The sequence below is a fragment of the Chiloscyllium punctatum genome, chromosome 15 (assembly GCF_047496795.1).
Source record: "Chiloscyllium punctatum isolate Juve2018m chromosome 15, sChiPun1.3, whole genome shotgun sequence".
NCBI classification, from domain to species: domain Eukaryota; kingdom Metazoa; phylum Chordata; class Chondrichthyes; order Orectolobiformes; family Hemiscylliidae; genus Chiloscyllium; species Chiloscyllium punctatum.
Window position 1 is genome coordinate 94,531,145 of NC_092753.1, and position 19,431 is coordinate 94,550,575.

General features: G+C 43.9%; 1 protein-coding gene across 2 annotated transcripts in view; it reads left to right on the forward strand.

Annotated features, from left to right (window-relative positions):
- The window catches only part of LOC140486513 (SAM domain-containing protein SAMSN-1-like), a 167,231-nt gene that overhangs the window by 44,441 nt on the left and 103,359 nt on the right, over positions 1–19,431 (forward strand). For both annotated transcript variants that reach the window (XM_072585766.1, XM_072585767.1), the window contains exon 7: positions 15,825–16,189. In XM_072585766.1, the coding sequence (XP_072441867.1) occupies positions 15,825–16,189 (365 nt within the window). The remainder of the gene's footprint in view (positions 1–15,824; positions 16,190–19,431) is intronic.

Consider the following 19,431-nt stretch of genomic DNA (forward strand, 5'->3'; position numbering starts at 1 on the left):
TTATATTATGGAGAGGGTTCAGAAAAGGTTTACCAGGAGGTTGCTGGGAATGAAAGGTTTGAGAAAAGCTAGGACTTTTTTTCACTGGAGTGTCGGAAGTTGAGAGGCGGTCTTATGGAAGTTCATAAAATAATGAGGGGCACAGATAGAGTGAAGGACGGTTGTCTTTTCCCTGGGATGGGGGATTTCAAGACTCGGGGGCACATTTTAGGGTGAAAGGGGAGATTTGATAAAAGACATAAGAGGCAATTTTTTTTACACAGAGGGTTGTTCACAAGTGGAATGAAATTCCTGAGAAAGTGGTGGATGCTGGTACAATTACAACATTTTAAAGGCACTTGGATAAGTACATGAATAGAAAAGGTTTGGAGGGATAAGGGCCAGTAGTAGTTTAGTTTGGGATTATGTTGGGGATGGACTGGTTGGACTGAAGAGTCTGTTTCCGTGCTGCATGACTCTATAACTTGATATCTCTTCTTCTAATTAACAGTCTATTAACAGTCCAACATCCACCAAAAGATAATGACCCCTTAGAGTTGCTGAGGGGGGAGAATTGTTGGCAACCTGCTCCATCACCAACAAATGTCCAGAGGTTGATACCTAGGTATCACACTGCCATATAACACAAACCAAATGATAATATCAGGGCAGGTCATCAACATAATGGCTCGGTGAAGGAGGTAGGCTTTCATGAATTATTTAACAAGGATGGACAGATGGAGAAGGAGAAGAACAGAGAGTTAGTGAGGTTCAGCAAGGCAGCATTGTAGACAGTGCAGATGACAGCATAAAATTACAAAGGGATATTGATAGACTAGATGAAAGGATATCACCGTGGGAGATGGAGCTCAATGTAAGAAGGTGTGAACTTATCCATTTTTGACTGAAAAATGATAAATCAGGGTCCTTTCTAAATGGTACAAAGTCAAATACAGCACTGTCCAAATAGATTTAGGGGTTCAGGTGCATAGATCTTTACAATTACACAAACAGTTGCAGAAAATAATCCAGAAAGCTAATGGAGTGCTGGCCTTTATATCTAGAGAATGGGAGTACAGACCGTTCTGCTATAATGTGTGTTTCATCAACACAAATTCACGATAACACGATTGATGAATTGGAGGCACTGTTTCCTAAGCGTGAAATTTTAACATGTGTATTATTTATAACACAATTCTGGCCCCATTAGTTTATATGATGCTGCTATTACATGATTTTCGTAAAACACAGGGTTGCATGAGAACAGAACTTTCACGCTATAGCAGAACGGACTGTACAATGATGCAGAAGTTATACTGTAATTATACAATGTCCTAGCTAGTCCCCACCTGGAGTAATGTGAACAGGTCTAGGTACCACACCTGGAGTACTGTGAGCAGATTAGATTAGATGAGATTGCTTACAGTGTGGAAACAGGCCCTTTGGCCCAACAATCCACACCGACCCTCCGAAGAGCAACCCACCCAGACCCATTCCCCTACATTTACCCCTGCACCTAACACTACGGGCAATTTAGCATGGCCAATTCATCTGACCTGCACATCTTTGGACTGTGGGATGAAACCGGAGCACCCGGAGGAAACCCACGCTGACACGGGGAGAATGTGCAAACTCCACACAGTCAGTCGCCTGAGGGGGGAAATGAACCCAGGCCTCTGGCGCTGTGAGGCAGCCGTGCTAACCACTGTGCCACCTTACTATATAATGGGCTTGGAGGGTGTACAAAGTTGGTTTACAAGTATGATTCCTGGACTTCAGGGGTTATGTTATGAGGAGAGATTTATACAAATTACAAATGTTTTCTGTAGTATTTAAGAGGTTAAGGGTGATTTGATCAAAGTCTTCAAGATATTAAGAAGAAAAGTCAAGGTCAATAGTGGAAACTATTAGCACTGTTTGGTGAACTAGGGGACATAATGTGAGAATTAGGGTCTACCCATTCAGGAGAGATGTTAGGAAGCAGTTGTGCATGACTAGGTATGTATAGACATAAGTGCAGTTAGGGATGAAGGGAGGAGTGTCAAGGTTTGGAAGATGGCTAGAGGTTTTGATGGGGTAGTTAGAGAGACATTAATACATTTTTTGACAGAGAGTTGGGAGTACTCCAAAGCAGGGGAGTATGATATGAGGGTGTTCAAAGATATTGTAACACTGATTGCTTAGAACTTTGTATTGATGTTGTCACATGTGGCACATTGCTCTTGTGAGAGGTTTTTTTCCATCTGGTCAGATGGTTTACTATGTTTTAAGAAGTCTTCACTCTCTGTAGAGAATTCTGCATTAACTAAAACTTCTGCTGATATGATACTACTTGAACACTGTTTGAGACACTATTTGGACTGCTTATTCTCAAGTTACATTCTCTTTTCTTTGAAGTTCAGTAACTGGTTTCTTTAAGAAGCCAATCCTGACACAAATGAGGTTCTATCACAGGGTTCCAAAGATGCATGGCTCATGTAATACATGTCAGTCTTTAATGAAATTATCTACAGACACCCATAAGAGTTGATAACTGTTATTGAAACATGATCTTGCCAGTATCCTATTTGTCCTGGAAATGAAATATTGAGTAAGAGCTGTCAGGTAAAATATAATTTGCTCCTCAATAATCTGGTGTTTATGTGACACATGATCTGATGCTCTGCCAAATGTAGTAGAGAGGTGTGTGAATTGTTCTTGATTTGATTTGGTATCTAAAGCTGTTCAGAATCTCTGAAACTATGCCCTCCACATATACCAATTACAAATAGATTTTTTTTTCTGGTGCAAAGATCTGGTGCAATCTGGTGAATTTTGTTGCATAGTTTAGTTGAAGTTGTTGATTATTTTCCTGGTTTGGAAGAATATTATTAATATTTAATATTTCTCCTTGCACTGTACTCATTATCACGTCTTCTTGCAGTTTTAGTTGATGAGAGTTCATGATGAATCTTCAAAGATTGTAGCAGTAAAACTGAAAGCTGGTGTACATTTTTGCCATTTAGAATGCTGTAAAGATTGGTTTTCCTCTACCAATATGGAGCCTTCATTAAGGTGAACAACAATATCTCTTTTCCAAGATGGCTGAAGGATTTCCAAAGGATCTGTAGGTGGAAAATCAAATATCAAAGATGGCAGCCCATTGTGTAGAAGATAGTTACAATGATATCATTTCTACGTGGCGTATCACACCATTGCATTTTATGGTGGGGTTAATGCCGTCCAAGACTTTGGGTTTGATGCAGCCTGCTTTGGGAGAAGCCAAAGAAATAGATTGTCTTCAGGATTAGATTTTTATGTAACACTATTTATATACTTTCACATCAAGTAGAGCTATAAATGATAATCATCAATTCTGGTTACATTAGGAAAGGACTACTCTTTCATTTTCATGTGTTCATGTCCATGTGCTCTTTGTGCTTCTTGCAGAGAGTGTCACTCTTGTGTGTCTTCAAGAGTGTCCTTTCTAGTGTGTGTTAGCTCCACCCACACTGTACTATTTATGCTCAGTAATGTACAGACCTGTGACATCACAGGGCTACTTCAGGGTACCAGAGATCTAACACAACCATAGGCTCTCAAGTGGGCTGAGTGAACCTAGCATCAGCAAATGTGGAGAGAATGAGCCTGTGATTGGACAATCAGCTGTTGGCAGAAACATCTACTTCCCTGTGTGTAATTACTGGCTTCAAGTGTCAGGTAGGAATCCATGAGGGGCCAGATTGGTCCATCAGGGAGTGGACAGTTTAGATCTAACAGAATGGTGGAATTGATCCAAGAGTCTGAATGGACTCCTCTCGTTCCAATGTTCCTGTCTGAAATGTATTGATCTGTAATATCCATGGGCAGTCGAACACTTCATTGTCCCAAAGAGCACCATCAGGAGAAGAGGGAAACGCTGAGCAGTCATAAAACTACCAGAGTTGAGATACATTTTCTTTCAAAGCACTTGCAGCTTAAATCATACGAAAGCTCATGATATTACTATGGCAACAGTTTTAAGTTTTTCCGAACTCTCTCCTCCCACATGAAATGATAGGGTTATTTGAGGATATTGGCTCTTTGAATCATTGCTTGCCCTCCATATGACTCATTCATCCTTTTCTGATGACATGATGCCACAGGACAACTATTTCTGTAAGAGTTTCATTAGGAGGAAACTTGTAAAGCAGAAAACAGATTTGAAAGTGGTAAGCTGGGGAAGTTGTGATCATTCTCTCCAGCGTGGGCAAGCTGAAGTGACATTATAAAGAAAGCACCCGAAATTTTAAGGGAATTTGATAGAGGAATATCGGAGCAAACATGTTTACTGGCAGAGGAGTTGATATCCTGGAAGTGGAAGGTATCAGATAATTAGGAGAAAGTGAGGACAGCAGATGCTGGAGATCAGAGCTGAAAAATGTGTTGCTGGAAAAGCGCAGCAGGTCAGGCAGCATCCAAGGAACAGGAGAATCAACGTTTTGGGCATAAGCCCTTCTTCAGGATTGTTCGTTATCAGGAAGGCTCGTTATCCGATAATTGGCAAGTGGGAGCAAAGGGATGATGAAAATGTTGTTGTCCACACAGTGAGTTGCTGTGAGCTTTGCCAGAAAGAGCAGGTTCAATAACAGCCTTCAACAGGGGAACTGGATAAAGATTTCGATGAAAAGATAGTAGGGATGTGGGGAAAGATCAGAGGTGTGGGTCTAATTGGATCATTCTACCATAGAGTCAGCACAGGTATGATGGGTCAAGTGGCCTTTATTGGTGGTACGTGGTTTTATGATTATACAGATGCCTCACTGGTGAAGAACCAGCACTCATAACCTCCCCTTGCTCAAAGTTTTGTGACTTCATTAGCTTTAATTGTCTCTTCCTCACATGGTTTTATTTGTTAATGGTCTGTGTGGCTTGAAAATTCTCTCAGCTGTTCCTCCAAGAACATCATCTGAAACTTCCTTCCTCCTCCATACATCATCAGAACAGTAAATTCCTGCTCTCTGCATCATGAGCGACCATCTTTGTCCTTCCTTCACATTAATGGTTTGGAGTTTCAAAGCAGCGAAGAGAATACATTGTGACAAAGTGGCACAAGAGTTATTGAGTTTAGGAAATTCTGCCTAGTGACAGCCTTCTGATTGTTTAACCTACAGTTTGTTACAAAGCTGTTAGTGCAAGGGTCCAATGATACTGCCACAATACAACTGCCTCTCTGTAACGTGTGCCAGTTTAAAGGGGTATAGTTTAAATGGCACAGGAGTAGATTAGTCACACTTACATTTCTCAGTGATTTGTTGAAGTTAAGTGTGTTTCAATAGATAGAATTATTTTCTGATAATGAAAAAACATGGTGTGAATTGCTTTTATCCTGACTTGAAGCCAGTTGGGAAATTGATCACATTGGTGGTTAAATTGGAATGTTGTACATTTTGTGAAGACCTGAGGGAAAGTGGGGCATGATTTTCAGCACAATCTTTACAGTTAACCTGTGACAGAGAACCCAAATATTGTTACATACTGTGCTTCTTTTTGCCCACCGCGACTCCTCAATTGTCCAAGATAAACCAGGCACAGTTGGCCTATTTGCTATCCATGAAAATCATCAGTGGAGCACATTTCCTGTGAACGGCTGGATTTGGGCAGCGCCATCACAACAAGGGCACATACGATAAACTGGGAGAATCCAGGGAGCACCAGGAAGCAGAGAGATCTTGACACTGGTCCCTCAGTGTAGCAGAACTGGGAGATAAAGTGATTCAGAAGCCAAATGGGATACTTGTCTTTATGAACCTCTGCACAGAGTTTTAAGAGCAGGGATTTTATGCTGGAATTGTATCAAACATTGATTAGGATGCTGCTAGAGTATTGTGTGCAGTTCAGGGATCCACATTATAGAAGAGATGTGATTGCATTGGAGAAGGAGCAGAAGAAATTTCCCAGGATGTTGACTGGGCTGCAGTGTTGCAGTGATGAAGAGAGATTGGATAGGCTGGGGTTCTTTGCCTTGGAGTAGAGGAGATTCAGAGGTGAGAGAATTGAGATGGATAAAATTATAAAGGGTATGGATGGGGTAGACAAAAGAAAGAGTGTGGTGCTGGAAAAGCACAGCAGGTCGGACAGCATCCGAGGAGCAGAAGCATCGATGTTTCAGGCATAAATCCTTCATCAGGAATGAGTGACGAAGGGCTCATGCCCAAAATGTCAATTCTCCTGCTCCTTGGATGCTGCCTGACCTGCTGCGCTTTTCCAACACCACACTCTCAACTCTGACCTCCAGCATCTGCAGTCCTCACTTTCTCCTAGACAGGAAGAAACCTTTCCCCTTCATAGAGAGATTAATGGCCAGAAATGTAGATTTAAAGTAAGGGGCAGAAGGCTAATAGAGAATGTGAGGGAAACTGTTTTCATCCAGAGGGTGGTGGGAAGCTGGAACTCAGTGCCGGTAAGGGTAATAGAGGCCGAAACCCTCAGAATACTTGGGAGTATTTGGATGTGAGCCTGTAATGCCAAGATATACAAGGCTATGGGCCAAGTGCTGGACAATGGGATTAGAATAGTGAGGTGGTAGTCTTTGACCAGCACAGACTTGATGAGCCAAACGATCTTTTTTTGTTTTGTAAACCTCTGTGACTCTATGACTTTACTGCATATTAAAATAAAGACTTACACACCATCACTTGCTCTAACATGTACTCTCTCAAAAGCTGAACTTAGTATAGTTCTCTCCCTTAATATATTGTTTCCCCTTTATCTTTACATCTGAGATATGCAAGCTTGGGGTCAAGCCTTATCTTTTCCATTTCCTTTTCACCTCTGAATGTTTGTCCCATTGCTGTGACCTGTGAGCCTGTGTCCTTCAGCCAAGTCTCTAAGTTAATACCAAAAGGTAAATATGCAGCTGGGACACAAGGTTAAAATCATCACCAGTTCAAAATGCTCCCACGCATCACATTGACCAAAGTCTGTTTGTGACTTTGATATTTGTGAAACATCCGCAACTGACTCTTTGCTTAATTTGTTCCCTTGTAGATGTTTTTCCTAACCAGCCAGGTCAGCAATGTCATTATCTACCTCTGGAGTAGGTGGAATTTGAACTGAGGTCTCATAGCCCAGAGGTACAGACAGTACCATTGTACACAAGAACCCTATACCCTATGTTACCCATTTGATGACTTAACAAATCCCATTCACCTGTGATCACAGACCAATGTTGACTCTTAGTCCCCTAACAGATTGATTTTAAAATGCTCATCCTTTCTTTCAGATGTAAAATTCACACTCCAATCTGGGGGATTTACTCCAGCATTAAAGGAGCTGTGTGAATTCACGCTGTTGTTGTGCTTTCAGTATCACATCAGGCCACTGCATAATCAAACAATTTTACATGAGGAGCATGTTCCTTTAAGATTCCAGAACTCTTTCTTTCTATGGATTTGCAATTGATGGAGCTTTCCTTCAATGTGAGATTTTCAATTACAGCATTTCTATTTGATTTAGTGCTCAAGTGCTTTGTTCTAGTTGACCTCAAAGCTGTTCGTGCAGAGACAATATCCCGCAGTCATTGTTCAGCAGGGTCAATGTGATCTTGAGAGAAGGTCACATACTTCTCAGCGATCAATATAATGTAGTCTAGGAATGCCATCTTCATTCTCACTGCTTCCATTTTGTATGCCTTTATTCCTGCCATATCATTCCCATTTCTCCCTTTTCAATTTCAGACAAGGGATAGCCTTGTAGAGAAGTCTTGCTTCAGATAGGAAGTGTGGGTGGTGGCACTTACAGCTGTTTTGTGTTGAAGGTCTGTTGGAGAAGGTATTGAGTCTTGCAAAGCTAAAGGCATCTTTCTCGCTCAGTGGGTATACCTCCTGTCTCGCTCAGAAGCTATTGGTTCACAGGCAGCTCTGGGAACTCAAATCCCATTACTCAGACTGACATACCCAGTCAATCTACTGAGGCAGTACTGTACCTTAAGATGTCTGATCTTCAGAAAGGGTATCAGGGAATGTGGAAGTCAGGGACATGCATGTGAAATGCAGGTCAGCCCTGATTGATGTGGACAAGAGATCACGCTCAAGGTATTGAGTAAACACCTCTGGTTTAATTTAATTCTGAATACCTTCACAGGAGTGACATTGCTGTCAAAACCGGCACTTATTGCTTAATTTACTTGGAAAAGTCTGCTTCATCTTGCGATTTAACTTTGTACCTATGCATGAAGTTAAAAGTCACACAACACCCAGGTTTTTGTCCAACAGGTTTTAAAGGCCGTTGATATCAGCTGTTAGACCTGATGAAGGGGAAGGACAAAGCTTGTACTTCCAAATAAACTTGTTGGACTATAACCTGGTGTTTGTGATTTTTAACTTTGTACACCCCAAGCACCAGTGCCTCCACATCATACCGACGCATGTAGACATTGCTAGAGTCTCTGGGTTCCTGCACACACACTGTCTTTGAGGTTCTGTGTCTTGAAACAAGACTCTCCCAGTCCTGACCTACTGAAACACTCTTTTTTTGATATCTTTAACAAGAATGGCTCACCCATTTAAAACAGTGTTGAGGCATTTTTTGTTTTTCTTTCAGGGGGTTGTGAATCTTTGGGACACTCTTCCTGAAAAGGTGCAGGCAGGAGAATCATTGAAGATTTTTTTCAGGCCGAGACTCTTGTTAAAAAATGAGTTGGAAGGTTATCAGAGATGAGGGAGGGGAGAATGATGCATATTTAAGATTGCAATTCAGATCAGTCCCAGTTTTATTTGACAATGGAGCAGGATCAAGGGTTGAAAATGCCCCTTGTTCATATGTCCCCATCTGCCCATTATAGCCTCCTACATATAGCTGTCCAGTGTTGTGTCTCAGACCTCTGCCATTACATTTCTCTTCTCATCTAATAACTTCTATTTTATGGATGTCGTTCACATCATCGGTTACATCAGTTATGATGGTGATGGTGAACCATAACCTTCACTGCAACTGACCGCCTTACATGGCTACTTCAGAGTGCAGTCATGGGTCAACCATGTTACTACAGGTCTGGAGTCACATATAGACCAGACCAGGTGAGATTTCCCTCCCTATTCCAGATGACTTTTTGTGACAGTGCAATTGTTCAGTTCCAGGTTTCAGTTCATGAATGGAATTGAATTTAAATACACAGCTCTAATGGTGGCAATGCACCTTATTCTCCATATCTCTGACTCAGAGCCGTACATTGTTAACCTAGCAACATAACCACAAAGCTGCAAATGCCTTGGTCCCCAGGCTATTCAATGCAAAACTACTTTCAAACCCTTCTGGTAAGAAAATGCCAACTCTGAATTACCATGGGTAATAATGAGCTGACACGTACACCAAACTTTCTCTGTCCTAGCTGAGAGGGAAATACTTATAGAGTCGTAGAGCTGTACAGCATGGAAACAAACCCTTTGGTCCAACTTGTCCATGGCGACCAGACATCCTACGTTAATCTAGTTCCCTTTGCCAGCATTTGGCCCATATCCCTCTAAACTCTTACTGTTCATATACCCATCCAGATGCCTTTTAAATGTTGTAATTGTACCAACCTCCCCCACTTCCTCTGGCAGCTCATTCCATACATGCACCACCTTCTGCGTGATAAAGTTGCCCCTTAGGTCCCTTTTATATCTTTCCCCTCTCACCCGAAACCTATGCCCTCTAGTTCTGGACCCTGGGATAAAAGACCTTGCTAATTTATCCTATTCATACCCCTTATGATTTTATAAACTTCTATGAGGTCACCCCTCAGCCACCGACACGCCAGCAAAGTCAACCCCAGCCTAATCCGTCTCTCCCTATAACTCAAAGCCTCCAACCCTGGCAACATCCTTATAAATCTTTTCTGAACCCTTTCAAGTTTCACAGCATCTTTCTGATAGCAAGAAGAGCTAAATTGAAAACAATACCATCAGTTCTTCTATAACGTGATGGTTGCATTCTTGTATAACCCCGTCTGATAGAAAATCGCACGGTGGCACAGTTTGGGCAGCACGGTGGCACAGTGGTTAGCACTGCTGCCTCACAGCACCAGAGACCCAGGTGCAATTCCTGCCTCAGGCGACTGACTGTGTGGAGTTTGCACATTCTCCCCGTGTCTGCGTGGGTTTCCTCCGGGTGCTCCAGTTTCCTCCCACAGTCCAAAAATGTGCAGGTTAGGTGAATTGGCCATGTTAAAGTGCACGTAGTGTTAGGTCAAGGGGTAAATGTAGGAGAATGGGTCTGGATGGGTTGCGCTTCGGCGGGTCGGTGTGGACTTATTGGGCTGAAGGGCCTGTTTCCACACTGTAAGTAATCTAATCTAATCTAATCTAAACAGCGCTTGAAGTGCAATCGATGTAATTGCATTACAATCAACACATTTTAAACGTTTATGCTGTAGAAACAATGTCCCCAGTCCATCAATTGCGTTACAGTGAATTTGCGTTGATGAAACATGTGTTATAGCAGAACAACCTGCATTCCAAAAGTGGCCTAACCAATATCCTGTACAGATGCAACATGACCTCCCCACCCCTATACTCAATGCCATGACCAGCAAAGGAAAGTGTTGCAAATGCTTTCTTCGCTATCCTGTCTACCTGTGACTCCACGTTGCCCCTGAGACAGATACTGGGCATTTAATTCCCGACCCTTAAGCACAAAAATCATGATGTGGACGTCCCGGTGTTGGACTGGGGTAGACAAAGTCACAAGTTTACTTAAATTTGTAAGCTTTCGGAGCAGCGCTTGTGATTTTAATTAAACCTGTTGGACTATAACCTGGTGTCACATGACTTTGCAAAAAAAATTATGGCTGGCACTTCTGGAGCCAAACCCAAGGAAGGCTGCAAGGACGGATGTGCTACTTCTCAGATGAGACATGAAATCGAAGGCCTTCCTTCTTGACGGATGTAAGAAGTCCTGTTTTGAAGGAGAGCCGGGGATTTCTCTCTAGTGAGCTGGCCAATATTTATCCCTCAAACAACATCATGAAGAGCAATTTATCTGGTCATGAGCTAAGTGTTTTTTGACATAAGTGTGTGCAAATCGGCTGCTTTGTTCCCAACAATACAACTGGAGTTTTGAAAGTTATTAACTATTTGTAGAACAGTTTTTGAGGTCATGGAACGTGATGTTAGGGAACACAGGAATTCAGCTGTTCAAACATGTTCCATCAAAGAATTAACCTCAGGGTAATATGTTTCTCAACTCCATTTACCCATCTTGATTTCATATCCCTCGATACCCTCAGCCTGACAAAACAACCTACCAATGTAATAAAAATTCTCAGTTGATCCCAAACCACAGCAGGTTTTTGTGGGAGGAGAATTCCAGATTTCCACCATTCACAATGTGAGGAAGTGCTCCCTGGGTCAAAATCAAGTGGCTTGAATGTGAAAGAGCTTTTTCACCCGGGGATGTAGTTTCTGCATGGAAGAGTGTACCATTTAAATCCTGTTTTGTCTTTACATGGTAGTGGTGGTAGTGGGCATGGGGGGGCATGAGGTTGGGGTGGAGAGTAAGAGAAGACTATTGTAGGGTGTCAGAGCATGGAGACAGGCGGGATTAGTTTAGTTTGGGAACATGGTCGGTATCGACTCGTTGGACTAAAGGGTCTGTTTCTGTGCTGCATGACTCGATCACTTAACAATTTGTGGGCGGCACAGTGGCATAGTGGTTAGCACTACTGCCTCACAGCACCAGAGACCCGGGTTCAATTCCCACCTCAGGCGACTGACTGTGTGAAGTTTGCACATTCTCCCCGTGTCTGCGTGGGTTTCCTCCGGGTGCTCCGGTTTCCTCCCACAGTCCAAAAATGTGCAGGTCAGGTGAATTGGCCATGCTAAATTGCCTGTAGTGTTAGGTAAGGGGTAAATGTAGGGGTATGGGTGGGTTGTGCTTCGGCGGGTCGGTGTGGACTTGTTGGGCCGAAGGGCCTGTTTCCACACTGAATGTAATGTAATCTAATCTAATCTAATATGCCTGGCAGTCAGCTGTATGGAATCATAAGACAACACAAATCACATCACAGCTGAAAATGTGTTGCTGGAAAAGTGCAGCAGGTCAGGCAGCACCGAAGGAGCAGGAGAATCGACGTTTTGGGCATAAGCATCTGCAGTCCTCACTTTCTCCTAAATCACATCACAGGCCAATTAGCTAATGCTGCCTCAGTCAATGTTAATCCATTGATTGGAGATATTCATTCCAATTTTATGAGTCTTCTCTTTTCTCCAATAGTTTTCATATATCTAAGTCGCTTCTGACAAACATGACAATTAGAACATAGAACATAGAACAATACAGTGCAGAAGAGGCCCTTTGGCCCTCGATGTTGCACCAACCTGTGAACTATTCTCAGCTTGTCCCCCTACACATTCCCATCATCATCCATGCACCTATCGAAGGATTGTTGACATTTAGGTGTCACCCTGATGAAGGGCTACCTTCCCCCAACCCCACCTCTACCCTCCCATTTATATCTCCACCCCCTCAGCTCACAGCCCCATTCCTGATGCCTTTTGCCCGAAATGTCGATTCTCCTGCTCCTCGGATGCTGCCTGACCTGCTGTGTTTTTTCAGCACCACATTTTCAACTCCGATTTCCAGCATCTGCAGTCCCCACTTTCGCATTCCTGTTCATGTACCCATCCAAACGCCTTTTAAATGTTGCAATTGTACCAACCTCCACTGCTTCCTCTGGCAGCTCATTCCTTACACGTACCCCCCCCCTACAGACTTCTTCTGTCATGTGTGACTCTCTGATTCTGTGAAACTTTCTATCCTCTCATTGGGATTCTATCCTAAACTTTGTTTTCCCTCTAATTTGATCTCACTTGCAAACTTTGGTATTATTCCTCGATAAAAGAACAGGGATAAAAAAGGGGATCTTGCCACAGAATTTTGGTTCTATCCAGACTTGGGTCTTATTGCTCTAACTGCAGACCATTTTCCAAACCCAAAATGGGCTCAGTTGAATATTCCATGCCTTCGAGAGAGAGAGAGAGAGAGAGAGTAGGCCTTGGAAATTTCAGTGCTGAGACTAACCTGACACTCTAGGAGCTGAGGTGAAGTTAGGATTTAAAAATCCCAAGGTTTTGTTGGAAGAAGTAAATCCATTTTGGTGCTTCGCCAACAACAACTGTCAGCTTAGGCCTCTGAAGTGCAATTTGTTGTGGGGGGGGGGGTTGGTGGTGGCGGGGGAGGGATCAAAAACTATGAAGATTCTTAATAAGTTAAGAATTGAGAAGTGTTTCCGGTACCAGGAAGGTCAATAATGAGAGCAATTGTTACAAGAAACAAGGGGAGCTTTGGACTAATGAATATGTAGAAGGTGGATGGATTGGATTGAAATAGAACTGCAGATTCTGGAGAGTTGGAGTCGAAAAGGGTGGGGATGGGAGAAGCACAGTTTCAGGCATAACCCCTTCATCCTGATCTGTCGACTCTCCTGCTCCTCGGATGCCACAAGACCGGTTTGGATTGCGGGCATCAGGGAACGTTGAAACAGGAGTTGGCCATTCAGCCTCCTGAGCCTGGTCTTGCATTCAGTGAGATCACGGCTGATCTGTGACCTAACTCCATGTACCTGCCTTTGGACCATATTCCTTAATATCCTTGCTTCACAAAAAATGCATCATTCTCAGATTTGTTATTGAAGCAGTCTTCTTTTTGGGAAAAAACCCCACATTTTTTTAAATGAAGGGCTAAAAATGGACATAACATTTTGACTTGTCATTGTAACAAGGAACCTGTGGAAAAGATGAGTAGATGGAATTGAGGGATATGGGGAGGACCTACCTGGATAGAATTGAGGGATACTGGGAGGAGATGTGTCTGTGGGTTGGGGATATTGGGAGGAGGTGAGATTGAGTGAGGAGGTGTGTTCCAATTTATAAACATTGGATGGTGATTTATTGCTTTTATCCTTAGCTCACTTTCTTGTGTTGCAAAATATTTACAGCATGGAACAGGCCATTCGGCCCCACTGGTTCCTTTAGGTTTATTCTGCACATGAAGCATTGGGGAGCTCTCTTCATCTCCTGACCTGGTTTTCCCTCCCGCCCTTTCTCCCTCATGTGTTTATCCCTCTTCCCTTCAGTACATTTATACCATTCATCTCAATTACTCCACATGTTCAGAAGGTCATATCTAACCACTCCCTGGGCTGAGACTGTTTCTCCTGAATTCCCAGTTGGATTTATTATTGCCTTTCTTATATTCATGGCCCTAGTTCCACTCTCCATAACAACTGGGGACACAGTCTCCATGTCGGCCATATTGAATCCTTAATCTTGGGTTGCCCCTTAGGTAAGGTGTAACCTGGTGACAGTTTCCTCATAGCTAGAGCTGATGGAACCTTCCAGGAGCCATGTGACATAGGCTATGGGGAGATTTGTGGCAGAATCACGTGTCTGGCAAGGACTATTTCAACGCTGATAGCAAGTGGCTTGCTGTTTCTTTTCTACATTTGCTGAGTGGCAAGTTTCTCACCAGGCAGCTGCCAGTCGCCAATTAAGAAAGGTGATGGTTTTTGTTAATGGCGTTCTTAATGGCACAGGCCACCTCATTTACTTTCAGCATCTTGTTTTAGCAAATATACCAATCAAATCGGAAGTCCAAGTGGGTACCTGGTGACTTCAACGCGCCAATGGCTGTGAGGAGTCTCCATATTGCTCAGCACCAAACAGCATCTCAGGGCAAGATGCATGCCAGGCTGTTCCCACCCCTCACCCACCGACACTGATACTTGACACTGCACCAGTCCTTCACAGCCCCTCTCCGCTATCCTGGGGAGTCTCTCGGGACTGGGTTCCATTGTGCAGAGGCTGTTATCAAAGGCAGGGTGCAGCAAGGAGACACACTGTGTGTTCAACAGGCACCCAGCTCACAGGTGAGACCTGGCTACACCCCGGGGCTGTCTGCTGCCTCAGCACTCATCTGTATCCACTGAGTATCCCTGCCTTGATTTGCAGTGCAATGCTGTTCCAGGCAGTGCCATTCCCGTTGGCATGATGGCCCTGTATAGCTCTCGGTACTGCTGTGCCAATATGCTGTTTTGCAGAGGCACACAGACAAGCTGCTGTTAGTCCAGAGGGTGAGGAGTGAGGTGGGGGAAGGAGTCTGTCTCACTGTACAGCACACTAAGATGTTAATCCAACACCTACAGTACGTGCCAGATGCCAGCGTGGCAAACACACTTACCATTGAACTGCATGAGCCCGTCAGAAAGGTGAAGGTCAGTTCTCAGTCCTGTTGAGATGTGTCAGTCAGCCGCTGTTTGACTCATAGTGCCTGATGCAACCTAGCTCAGTCACGATCGACCACGCTGTCCTCTTCCCCAGTCTCGCCGTCCTCCGGTAGACCAGCAACCAGTATATCACCTTGTGGTCTGCTCTAACAGTGCAGAGCACCCCACACCAAGGTAATGCAGCACACTCTGTCTGGGCTATACAGGATGTACCGTCTGCAGACTGCAGTGGGATGACATAGAACCATAATGTCCCTACAGTGTGGAAACAGGCCCTTCCGTCCAGCAAGCCTACTCCGATCCTCCGAAGAGTATCCCATCCAGATCCATTCCCCTAATACTCTACATTTACCCCTGACGAATGCACCTAGCCGGGGCAATTTAGCAGAGCCAGCTCACCTAACGTGCACATCTTTGGACTGTGTGTGTGTGTGTAAGTGTGTGTGTGTGTGTGTCTGTGTGTGTGTCTGTGTGTGTGTAAGTGTGTCTGTGAGTAAGTGTCTGTCTGTGTGTATGTGTGAGTGTGTGTGCGTGTGTCTGTGTGTGTGTGTAAGTGTGTGTCTGTGTGTAAGTGTATGTGTGTGTAAGTGTGTGTATATTGATGTTGGTTTTCGTTGTCCAGCTTCTTGTCAGGAATCTGAAGATCCCACATCTCTGGAGAAAACCCTGCACCCACAGTCAAACCATCCAGAGAAATGTAGAACTGAGTCATCAAAGGAAGACTACAAGGTGGACCCTGGTTGGGAGCTGTCCTCCCAGTCACTGGTGAGGATCCACAGCCCTGAGTGGTACAGCATGCCAGAGTTCATCTCCCCATGGGATCAGGCACACCATTCCTGTGGTAGGAAGCTGCAGGATGCTGAAGACATGCCATTCGATGTAACTCTGACAATGGATCGCTCTTGGTCTCCCTTCTCCTGTCCACAGACCTTTCACTGCCAAATGTTTCCAAGCCCTGTCACAGGGATGGATCTGTCGGATGGACTGGTAGGTCAAAGTTTCAATATTGGTTATGAATTTTCACGCTGAGCATACAGCTGTTGTTGAGCTGCATACAGGATATACACCATGAGACAGAGAGAAGGTTTTAAGTAAACTGATGGGCTTAAAGGCAGATAACTAATCCGATGGCCTGGAAGTGGCAGCAGAGAAATTGGATGTATTAGTTATGATTTTCCAAAATTCCCTGGATTCTGGAAAGGTACCAATGGTTTGGAATTGTGTTAATATGATACCCTTATTCAAAAAAGGTGATAGGTAAAAAGTGGGTAAATTCCAGATCAGTCAGATGACCTCTATAGTGGGGAAGTTGCTGGAGAAGAATCTTAAAGAAGGAGGTAACTGAACACTGGAAAAATAAAGCTGAATTCACCAGTAATGGCACAGTTTCGTGAAGGGCATGCTTGACAAACCTGTTGGAGTTCTTTGAGGTGTTAACCAGCAATGTGGATACCAAGGATCTGGTGGATGTGGTATACCTAGATGTCCAGAAGGCATCGGATAAGATGCTGCATAAAAGACTGCTCCAGAAGGTTAGATCCCAGGGGGTTGAGGGCAGAGTATAGGCTTGGATAGAGGATCAGCCGGCTGACAGAAAGCAGAGGCCTGGGATAAATGGGTCCTTCTCTGGATGGTGATCTGTAACTATAATTGTGGTCTGCCACAGAATTCCGTTCTCAGTCCTCAACTACTTACAATCTATACAAGTGATCTGCAAGCAGGAGCAGCGTGTACCATAGCCAAATTCATAGGTGATACTAAAATAGGAGGGGCAGTAGGCTGTGATGAGGAAATAAAGAGTTTACAGATGGATACTGATAGGCTTGGAGAATTGGCCAGAATCTGGCAGATGGCATTTAATGTGGATAAGTGCAAGTTTGTCCATTTTGGCTGGAAAAGTAAAAGGGCAAATTATTATTTAAATGGGAAATGGATTCAAAGTGCATCAGTACAGAGGGATCTGGGTATCTTTGTGCATGAATGGACGAAAGTATGTACGCAGATGCAGCATTTAATAGGAAAGGCAAGTGGAATTCTGGCTTTTATTGCAAAAGGACTGGATTATAAAAGTAATGAAGTGCTGTTACAATTATATAAGGCATTGGTTAGACCACATCTGGAGTATTGTGTCCAGTTCTGGTCTCCTTACTTGAGGAAGGATATGGTGGCACAGGAGGCACTTCAAACGAAGTTCAGCAGATTGATTCCAGGGATGAAATGGCACTCGAACGTGGAGTGGAGGAATAGCTTGTGCCTATATTCACTGAAGTTCAGAAGAATGAGGAGGGCAATCTGATGGAGGTATATAAAATGCTGAAGGGGATTGATAAGGTGGACGTGGAGTAGATGTTCCACCTTGTGGGACAGTCTCGAACAAGAGGGCATAGAGATAGAGTGAGAGGAGGCAGGTTCAAAACAGAGATAAGGAGCAACTATTTCTCCCAGAGAGTCGTGAATCTGTGGAACTCACTGTCCCAGAGTTCAGTGGGAAGCAGGATCAATCAACAGGTTCAAGAAAGAAATCGACTTTTTTCTGATGAAAAGTGGGATAAAGAGCTACAGGAAGCAGTCAGGAAAACAGAGTGGAGACCAGGATGATCATGTTAAATAGCAGAGTGGGCTTAAAGAGCTGAATTCCGGACTAGTGGTGCTGGAAGAGCACAGCAGCCCAGGCAGCATCCAACGAGCAGCGAAATCGACGCCTCGGGCAAAAGCCCTTCCGTCGATTTCGCTGCTCGTTGGATGCTGCCTGGGCTGCTGTGCTCTTCCAGCACCACTAGTCTGGTGTTTGGTTTTCAGCATCTGCAATCATTGTTTTTACCTTAAAGAGCTGAATTACCTATTCCCATTCCTTGTTCTTAATTCCTATGCAAAGTTACCACTCATTAATAAAACTGCATGTTAATTCTAGTCAGTTCCACTTTCATCAGTTTCTGCACATGCCATTTTACCTATTATCTTTTTAATTATGCATGTGTTTTAAGGGTATGTATTCATGTTGTCAAGGCTGGCATTCCTTCTCCAGAGAGTGTGGTTCCCATGGTGATTACTATTATTCCTGATCCATTGCTGTTGTATCTCTGGAAGGAACAACTTTCTTAGTTATATATCCATGTCTGTTATCACAATGATATATCTAGTCTTTCAAATTTATTACATATGATTGAGATGACAACTGCACTGAACAGGTCCAACAATGCCTTGTGGGCTGACTCTGGTTAACGGTGTTTATGATTTGCTCTTTGACTCTCAATGCTTGGTTCTAGCAATGGGGTTTGGCACTTTGATCAAAGTGAAATGTGGTTTTCTGTCATATCACCTAGACTTTGTTGTTCCTGATTTTTAGCAATTCTAGCTTCAGTACTTTCTCTTTTGTGAATGGGAGAACAGTTTGACTGAAATGTGACTTTGACCTATGTGCTAGACCATGAATTCAATGAGTGTTTCTCCACTGAAGGATTACCTTGTACAAGCCTGTGCTGAAATTGTTCCATTTCTTTATAATCTCTTTGACAATCTCTCTGTCTGCCTCAGCCTTTCCATTTGACCTGGGGACAGTGTGGAGATATGTATGGACCAGAATTTCTCAATCACTTATGAAGCACCTAACCTCTTTGCTTGTAAATTGAAAATAATTATCACTTGTCACAATGCCTGAATGTGTGGCCACACCCGATGTGGCCTCCTCTATATTGGGGAGACAGGCCGCCTACTTGCGGAACGTTTCAGAGAACACCTCTGGGACACCCGGACCAACCAACCCAACCATCCCATGGCTCAACACTTCAACTCCCCCTCCCACTCCACCAAGGACATGCAGGTCCTTGGACTCCTCCATCGCCAGACCATAGCAACACGACGGCTGGAGGAAGAGCGCCTCATCTTCCGCCTAGGAACTCTCCAACCACAAGGGATGAACTCAGACTTCTCCAGTTTCCTCATTTCCCCTCCCCCCAGCTTGTCTCAGTCCCAACCCTTGAACTCAGCACCTCCTTCCTAATCTGCAATCTTCGTCCTGACCTCTCCGCCCCCACCCCCACTCCGGCCTATCACCCTCACCTTGACCTCATTCCACCTATTGCATTTCCAACGCTCCTCCCCCAAGTCCCTCCTCCCTCCCTTTTAGCTTAGCCTGCTGGACACACTTTCCTCATTCCTGAAGAAGGGCTCATGCCCGAAAAGTCGATTCTCCTGCTCCTGGGATGCTGCCTGACCTGCTGCGCTTTTCC